We start from the raw sequence: 9,405 nt of genomic DNA on the forward strand, positions 1-9,405 counted from the left end.
TTTTATCGTTATGATAAGTCATACACAGGTTCAAATCATAATGCTAAAAATAACAACAGAGAAAATTACAGTGTTTTCATAGCCTTCCCCTACCACAATCAGGGTTATGAATTGTACTTTGATAGTGGAGCTAGCAATCATGTGACCCATCAAAATGAGAAACTTCAAGATCTCAATGAAAACAATGGTACAACTTCTTCTCTCTTAGTTGGAAATGGTCAAAGATTGAAAATATTGTCCTCGGGCACAACCAAATTGAATAACCTCAACTTGCATAATGTTCTATAAGTTCCAAAAACAACAAAAAATTTATTGAGTGTATCTAAGCTAACTATCGACAATAATACCGTTATTGAATTTGATGCAAACTACTGTTATGTGAAGGAAAAATTGACAGGGAAAATACTACTAAGAGAGAAACTTAGAGATGGATTATACCAACTTTTAAGTGTCAACTCTCAAGTCAATAAAGATCCATATGTCTACATGTCGTTAAAGGAGAATTGGCATAGAAAGCTTGGACACCCCAACAATAAAGTCTTAGAAAAGGTGCTGAAGATTTGCAATGTCAAGACATCGTCACATAATCAATTTTCATTTTGTGAAGCTTGTCGATTTGGAAAACTTCACTTGTTACCATTTAAATCCTCTTCCTCTCATGCTAATGAACCTTTAGAATTGATTCACAGTGATGTATGGGGACTTGCCCCAATTTTATCTCCCTTTAATTTTAAGTACTATGTTCTTTTCATTGATGATTACAGCAGGTTTGTAAGACCCGAGAAATTTAAATAATTAAATGAATAATTATTTAATAAATGCAGGTAGTGGGAGTCTTTATGACATTTAAACTGGAATTTATGATATAGAATAGTACTAGCTCAAGTGGTTGAAAGCACTTGGTCATGTGAGAGAACTTAGGTTCAAGTCTTGTGTATGTCATTTGTGTGCTATTTTAATTGTTTATTATTTTAATAATAAACGCTTGAACATGATGAGTGATAATACAATCCTAGAATTATAGGAGTTATCATGAAACATGGATTGGTTGAATTGGTTGTGCACTTGAATTGTTATTATGTGGTCATGTGTTCAAACCTTGTTGAGCATGAATATAACTTTTTTTTTGCCAAAATTATTTTTAGCATGAATGTGAAAGGTAGAAACCCTACCAGTCTAAAGAGTTGGAAAGGGTTGGAAAACCTTCTTGAATGGCCATTGATTAACCATTAAACACATTTTAATGGTATTTTCGTTTTAGCCATTAAGGCACTTAAAAGTAGGGTGTGAGTTGAGTATAAGAGTGGAAGTAAGGAAAGGAAAAGGACTTTTAGCCATACACCAACTTTGTGTACTGAAAAAGAGAGTTATGAGTGGTTCTAGAAGCCTATTGACGTGTGGAAAAGGGGAAGGAGACAAGAAGTGGTTTTTACTATCATCAAGGTTTACAATAGTGGCAATTGGAAGCACGAAATCCAGGTTAGGGGAGTTGTACCTCTTGTTTTTCTAGTTTAATTGCGTAAACATGTATACAATGTGATGTATGATTGCTTGATTCTCGTGTTTTCTGGAATTGGGTTGAGTTTTTGGAAATTTTCCAGAAACCGCCTGGCAGCCTTTCGAAGTCGTCAGGCGACACATACCTTTTGATTTGCATTTATGGGTTCTTGATGGGAACTACCTAACGGTGATGAATTGCCGCCAAGCGATGCATGGATGTGTGGAATAGGGTTTTTTCGTGAAAAAATGTTGTTTCTCGTGTTTCTCACGAAGCAGGGACCACCGGGCTGTGGCTTCCTACCGCCAGGCGCTAGGTCTCTGGTGTATTTTCATTGGGCGGCAAGATTTAGTCGTAGGGCGACTACATTTTTCTAATTTGCGCAGTTTTCGTAAAACTGCATTTCCCAGTTCGTTAACCGTCCGATTTACAGGGAGCAACAATAAGTATTTAGAGACTTTCATTACTCAATTAAACATTGCTTTCTCTCTCAAAGACCTTGGCCTTCTACACTACTTCTTGGGAATTGAAGTACATAGAGATGCTAGTGGAATGTACCTTAAACAAACAAAGTACATTAGAGATCTACTCAAGAAGTTTAATATGGAAAAAGCTTCACCTTTCCCTATAACAATGGTAATAGGGAAACAATTCACTGTTAAAGGAGAACTTAATGCTAACCCTACACTATACAGACAAGCTATAAGTGCATTACAATATCTGACCAACACTTGACCAGACATAACATTTTCTGTCAACAAACTCAGCCAATATAAAAGTTCCCCAATTATAGATCATTGGCAATGAATAAAAGGAATATTGAGATATCTCCATGGCACAACAAATTGTTGTCTTCATATTAAACCCTCAACCGATCTTGATATAGCTGGATTCTCTGATGCAGATTGGGCCCCTAGTATAGATGATAGGAAATCCATACCAGTGTGTTTTCCTCGGAGAGACATTGATCTTGTAGGCCTCAAGAAAACAAAAAGTGGTGTCACGGTTAAGTACTGAGTCAGAATACAGAGCTTTAGCCGACCTAGCAGCAAAAGTAACTTGGATCATATCACTTCTAGATGAGCTGAAATTTGATATGCCTAGAAAGCCGGTTTTGTGGTGTGATAACTTGAGTGCTAAGGCATTGTCATCCAATCCATTGATGCATGCTCGATCTAAACATATTGAGATAGATGTTCACTACATTTGTGATCAAGTGCTTCAGAATCAAGTCACAATAACATATGTGCCCACAGCAAATCAAATTACATATTGTTTAACCAAACCTCTTACACACACAAGGTTCAACATTTTGAGAGACAATATTGGGATGACTGAGTCACCTCAGTTTAAAAGAGAGAGTTAGAGAAAGTTACGATTCTAATTATTAGAATAAATATCAGAGATATTATGTTAATAATATTATTCCAATATTCCTGATATTATGTCCGTGTATTATTTCTCATGTGCAGCCATCATTATCAATTATTACCTATATTTATATTTTATTATATTCAATGATGACTTTATTATAGAAATTATGTAAACACAACATCTGCAATACAAAAGCACTACAATATTTCTCCATTTTATCTTTCTTAATCTATTCATACATTTATTTATATTTTTAGCGAGTCAACCCTACATATTTTTTCATACCCTTTATATTTTTAGAAAGTTTACTACTACATATTTTTAACGAGTCTACACTACTATATATTTTTACAATGGTTTATCTTTTGTACTTTTACAAAGTTTACTATTTATATTTTTACGTGCATATTAATTTTTTAAATCTATAAATCATTGTTCAGTTGATTCTATTCAAAACTTAATTATAAACTTAAAAAATATTTATTATATCTTTTCTTAACCTCAACATATCTTTTAATAAACACACAAAATAAACACCAATCGTACAAGTATTGAAAACCAGTTTAAAATTAAAAATTCATACAAGTTATTTAAATATCTTTATTAATACATAATAATCCTTCTCCTCCTTCCTTTTTGATTTCTACTCGTTTGCAGGCTAGTGCTAATTAAAGCTAAAGAACTGGTTTGAGAAGATTTTGATCCATGGTCTTACACATAAACAATTTGAAATGCTATCCTTCGTTTTCTTCATTCGGTTGCGGTTCCTATCCCTCGATATTTGTATCTGAAGGCCCAAAACAGGTAATGGAAGAAGTTCAGCACGCATAGCACGCACAGAAGCCAATAAAACCTGTCAAGGTGATAGTGGTTAAGGTTGGCACCAGATAACCATGGTTTGTGTGAGATGGCACCAGTGACACTGTTTACTATTGACACGATTGCTGAACTTAAGTAGTATCCCACAGCCAAAGAGGCAAAAGCGAGTGATGTGGCCAAAGATCTCATCCTGATTGATGTCTCTGTGAAGAAAAATTCCAGCAACCCAGCAAAGGTGAAAAGATCAGCAGAACCAAGGAACAAGTATTGAAGAGCAACCCATATGAATGAGATGGGTAGTGGTTTAGTTGCATCATCCACAAGTCCTGAGTTTATTGCCACCCTTTTCCTCTTTACTTCAACAACTGCTGCCACTGCCATGGAAATTATAGAGAGGACTAATCCAAATCCAATTCTTTGGAGGTGACTGATTCCCATCTCAGTTTTGGTCAATTTTCTAGCAAAAGGGGCGATGATTAGGTCGTAAACTGGTGCCAGAACCATGATGAAGAGCACTGGGAAAACTGATAACGAGGCCGGTGGCACCTTTAAAGAACCAAGTTTGGTGTTCATAGTTGCAGCTTGTTCAACCGAGAAAGTGTTTAGTTGAGCCAGACAACAGTTTAGCATAATGGTGCAAAAAAATATGGGTAGTGCTTTCAACACTATCTTCACATCCTCCACTTGTTCCACTGTGCATTGCATTGATGAATACTTTGGGTTCCTTTCAACAGCTCTATTGAGAAATTTGAGGGTATTTGTTAGGGCTTCACTCTCCTTGTTTTCATTACGTGGTAGTAGATTACAAGGACTTGATGAAGTCGTAATCACCACTGCAGTGTGAGAGTTTCTGCTGAAGCAACTATTAAGTGTAGCAGCAACTAATACCTGCTTATCCATGATTAGGTCTTAAGATAATTACTGAACATTACTTGGAAAAAAGGAAAAAACATTAATAATTAATAAGAACATTATAGTACCTTGAAAAAGGTTGCAAGGGGACTACCAGAAGGGATCTTGTTCCTATAAGTAGGAGAGCCTGCCAAGAAGACAGGGATAGAAACAAAAATGCTTAGGGTAGAGATTCCAAAACCCCATTCCCAACCTTTGTTGTCTGCAAGCCACACTACAAAAGTAGAAGCAAGAAGACCCCCAAAAGACAAGCAGAAGACGAAGTAGTTGAAGAAGGTCGATCTTTGCTTTCTTCCAGATGGGGTAGACTCATCAAATTGCTCAGCACCATGTGCAGGTAATGACCCCTTGATTCCTCCAACTCCGAGAGCCACCAAATAAAGCCCCGCAAATAGCATCGCTGCTTTTCCACCACTCACTTCATGGCATGGGGTGCCTGCCTCACATGCTGCTGGCATCAGTGAACGTTCATGAGCTTGCACAGTTAGCAAAATCAATCCCTGCACACACAAATTGCACCACACCTTCCCGATGAACTACTATTATCTAATGTATAAGAAAACTGCAACTTTATCCGCTACATAACAACCCGTTTTTCTATCTTCATCGAGTTAATTGAAATTTTATACCAAGAGGAAAAATTTATTTTCTTCTTCTCCTTAAATCTTCTGGCTAAATTAAAGGTATAATTAATGATTTATTTATCTAATTTTTTTTGTTTGATTTATTTTATTTTCTTAATTATATTTAAAAATTTAATTTGCTCTTCCAATTATTTAAAAATAAATAAATAAATAAATAAATAATAAAGAAACCAAAATCACTAAAGGAAAAAATTAGAATACTAAATCAATAATCATACCTAAATTAAATAAGACTCACCTTCATTTTTGTTTTAAAATACACAATAATATAAATTAGCACTGATTTTTCACATTTTAGTTAAAAATGTATTGATTACCACTTTAATAAAATAAAAATTAATAAAAATATCAAATAAAATTAAATATTTTTTTATGAGAAAATTGAAATAATTAACTTATTATATATTAACAATATGTTGCCATACCATGTTAATTTGTTCTTAATATACATATAAAGACTACGGACACCCAATTGAAAAATATAAAAGATTTAACAAACACTCTATTATTAAAAATATAAAAAATGTATGACAACTTGAAATTTAATTAAAAAGAAAATTTTCATGACATATAGTATTATTTAAAATACAAAATTTTAAATTTTGTCCTACTAATAATAAACTATAGTGTAGTGAAAAGATCTTATAAAATTCATAGGAGTTATAGAATTTAGATGTTAAATTTATAACCCTTGGCATAACTGTTCCTATGGAGATGCCTAAGATTCTTGTCATTTTTTGTAAGTTCAAATAATGTATTAAATTTATTTGATGGATAAATATTTATAATAATTGAACATACCAAATTTATATTAAATAAATTAAAAACACATGAGTATAACATTATTATTATTATTATTATTATTATTATTATTATTAACCAAGAAAACAAGGCAATTAATGGGTAAATATGAAAATAATATAAATATTTTTATATATTTTCATAAAGTTTTATTTTTAAAATCCTCAAAAGATATATTAAAAAAATTAATAAATATTTATTTACTATTAAAAAAAATAATTTATCATAAAAATGTATTATAGTAATTTTTGTTATATTTATAACAAGTACACGACATTAGCTAATAATAAAAAATTAATAATTTGAACACTATTTATTACACTAAAACAAATATACGATATTCTATTAAAAATGATAAAATTAAACACAAATTACAAATCGATACTTTTAGTTTTTTTTTTCATAATTAGTATGACAATTTGTTCTTTAAAATTACTCTACAATATAAGATTTTGACATAGTAATAAGAAATGTAATTAATATTTTGAGTTTTATAAATACATTATTATATTCTTCCTCCTTATAATTATTCATTTACTTCTAAATGTTTAGACTATAGATATTGATTATGTATAGACTTTGGAAATATAATCGTTTTCTTATTAGCATGCATCACTTTGTAAATGACCATTTTTTTTCATTAAACATTATATTTCTTATAACAGAGTGAAATTCACGAACATAATAAATAAATTAATATTTCATCTATTTCTTTTATATATCGTTTAATTTATTTTGAAAAAAATATAGAAATATGATCAATTTTATTTTACTATCTTTTTCATTTTTACATCATAATAAATAAAGTAAATAAATATGATTTGAAAGAGTAGAAATATAAATGATAAAAAAATATTAATGTTATCATAAAATTTGAAAATACATGAACATTTAATAAATACAGGAAGTTAAATATTGCAATAATTAATAATATCACTACAGTCATTAACATTCCTCAAATGTTTAGTAACGATTACTATATGAAAATAGAGCTCATAAATATAATAAATGAATATATAATCATCATTAATGAATGCATAACTCAAATAATCATTAATAACACCATTAAAATCCATTGACATTTCTGAAATATGTAAAATTGTAATAAATAAAAATGAGAATACTATTCAATACTCCTTGAATATATTAAAAAAAAACCGTGAGAAAATAAACTTTTTATTTAGAAATGTCAGAAACAAACTCAGATCCATTCTGTCCTACATGTTTTCTTCCCAAATGAAACAAAGTAACTAGAATCTTATAAATATTTTATTAAGAAAATTTATTATTATATATATATTTAGAAAATAACTCATACAATAAATATTATATTTACTTTTCAAATCATATAGAATAAGGGAAACGGATATTGGTGGTGGGAATGTGAAGACAGACAAATGAGGAAGTTTGTTACTACCCAGCCAATCCAGAAAAAAAGAAAGCAAGTAAAAAGGGAAAGATGGAGAAATTTTTGTTTTTGAAATGTCTCAAAAACTAATGAATTCTGCAAAAAGAAAGCGAATAAAAGTTTGAAAACTATGGTAATAGTGGAGATGGTGCATACCAGGAGTTCAAAAACTGCACTAATGAGGAAGGTTTGATAAGTGGAGAAGAAAGCATCAGAGCAGAAACCACCAAGGAGGGCAAGGAGGAATGCCGTTCCAATGAAATTTGTGACAATGTTTGCAGATCTTGAAGGAGACATGTGCATGCACTTAATCAGGTACAACACCAAATTGCTCGCATTCGCCACAAATGCAAGAGTCTCAAGTATCTCCGCCACTGCACAAACACAAACACACACTTTTTCAAATTAGGGCAACTATGTTCTGTGATTCATATCATGAATCAGAAAAGTCTCAGAGACAAACCCAAAACGAAGGACACTGCAAGCATGCCACCGTGACGGCCCCTGAGAGCAGGTTTGTTCCTCCAGTTTACATACCCTTCCCATTTGGTTCCTTCGTTTTGTTCTACTTCCTGTTCATGAAGTGGAAAGAAACTGTAAATTATAAACTAAAATGAAAAAAAGAAGAAGAGAGAAACAGAAGAGTGAAAGAGAAGCAGAGAGCCACCATGATTCTTTTCTCTTTCTTCCTTTGAGGTTTGAATTTGTGAGAGAGAGAGATAGGGGAGAAGAAGTTATTGGATTTGCAGTGAATGAAAGCTCTGCAATGGCACACACTTATAGCTCCAATGGCAACACACTTAATAGCTGGCAACACACTTGTACTGCACTTCCAAGAATGGTGTTTTTTCATATCGTTTACTACCTTTACACATTTGTGGGAAATTCTTGTTCTTTAATTATTCTTTTTAATTTATATATAACTTTTTTTTATTGTCTCTATTTCTATTCAGTTGGGGTTGATCTCTGAGGGTCATCTTTTTATTAGATTTTGGTTTTATTGTGACGTGGGTGATAAAATTCAAGACTATAATAATTGATGTTTTATTAATGGAAAATTATCTTTTGATAATTTTTCTTTACAAACTTAACAAAGTTTCTAAAAATAAAATTAAAATAGATTAATTTTTTATTTTTTAATTAAAATAAAATAATAAAATAATATTTTTTTTATTTAAATAGGAAAGTTTGTCAAAAACTTTGTTAATAATCATATCTTTATCTTTAAAAAGTTAAACGCGGTAGATGAATTAAAGTTTACATTAACAATTAACATCGTAGTACAAGTGGACTGAATCTAATGCCAAAAATGCTAAATAGGATGTAATTCAAAAACATAATTCTCATCCATTTAACTAAAGGTTACACTAGTATTATTTATGAAAACTTTCTAGTAAGAATGCTCTCCAGGTGAATCTACGTGCCGGATTTGTTTGGATTGCAATGAGAATGACAAGGGTAAGTAATGAGGAAGAAAAAGAGAGAGTGGAATTGATTAAATTAAGAAAAAGTAAATAAGTAAAAAATGTGTAGTACATTTAATTAATGTAGCAAAAACAATATTTTTTATTTGTATTTTAATAATATTATAGTAATTATTTAATTTATTATAGTAAATTAAAACTTAAATGACGAAAACGGAGATAATTTTTTTATTACCAATTTTCATTTATTATTTTAATATTATTTTTATTATTTTAATGAGTGAAAACATATGCATCTATGTAAGACTCTATTATTTTATAACCCTTAGTAAAAGGGGCTGCCCCAAAATCTGATGGGCCAAAGAGCTGGTCCAAGGGATAAAGCTGGTCCGTAGTTGCCCTAACGTTTCCACCCTCTCATTCTCACAGATCCAGCCGTCAACTCTTCCCCCTATCACGGAGAGCTTTGCTAGGGTTAGGTTTTCTGCCATCTTCAAGCTAGCTCGAAGTTGTTCTCCACTCCAC

At 31.4% G+C, this 9,405-nt stretch overlaps 1 protein-coding gene across 1 annotated transcript; it reads right to left on the reverse strand.

Moving 5' to 3' along the window:
- Positions 1-3,466: 3,466 nt before the first annotated feature.
- LOC114179805 (protein NRT1/ PTR FAMILY 4.6-like) lies at positions 3,467-8,209 on the reverse strand. The gene is made up of 5 exons (XM_028066267.1): positions 8,124-8,209; positions 7,920-8,028; positions 7,613-7,830; positions 4,672-5,103; positions 3,467-4,579 (listed from the first exon to the last, which is right to left on the reverse strand). The coding sequence occupies exons 1-5, from the start codon at positions 8,124-8,126 to the stop codon at positions 3,623-3,625; spliced, it is 1,719 nt and encodes a 572-aa protein (XP_027922068.1). The 5' UTR covers positions 8,127-8,209; the 3' UTR covers positions 3,467-3,622.
- Between the last annotated feature and the right edge of the window lie 1,196 nt (positions 8,210-9,405).

This window comes from Vigna unguiculata, chromosome 3 (assembly GCF_004118075.2).
Source record: "Vigna unguiculata cultivar IT97K-499-35 chromosome 3, ASM411807v1, whole genome shotgun sequence".
Lineage (NCBI taxonomy): Eukaryota > Viridiplantae > Streptophyta > Magnoliopsida > Fabales > Fabaceae > Vigna > Vigna unguiculata.

Excerpts from the sequence above, each read along its gene's own strand:
- LOC114179805 (XM_028066267.1), bottom strand. Across the intron at positions 7,831-7,919 it reads TGCAGTGTCCTTCGTTTTGG|TGGCGGAGATACTTGAGACT; the intron begins GTTTGTCTCTGA and ends GTGTTTGTGCAG. Across the intron at positions 5,104-7,612 it reads GTGCAGTTTTTGAACTCCTG|GGATTGATTTTGCTAACTGT; the intron begins GTATGCACCATC and ends TTGTGTGTGCAG.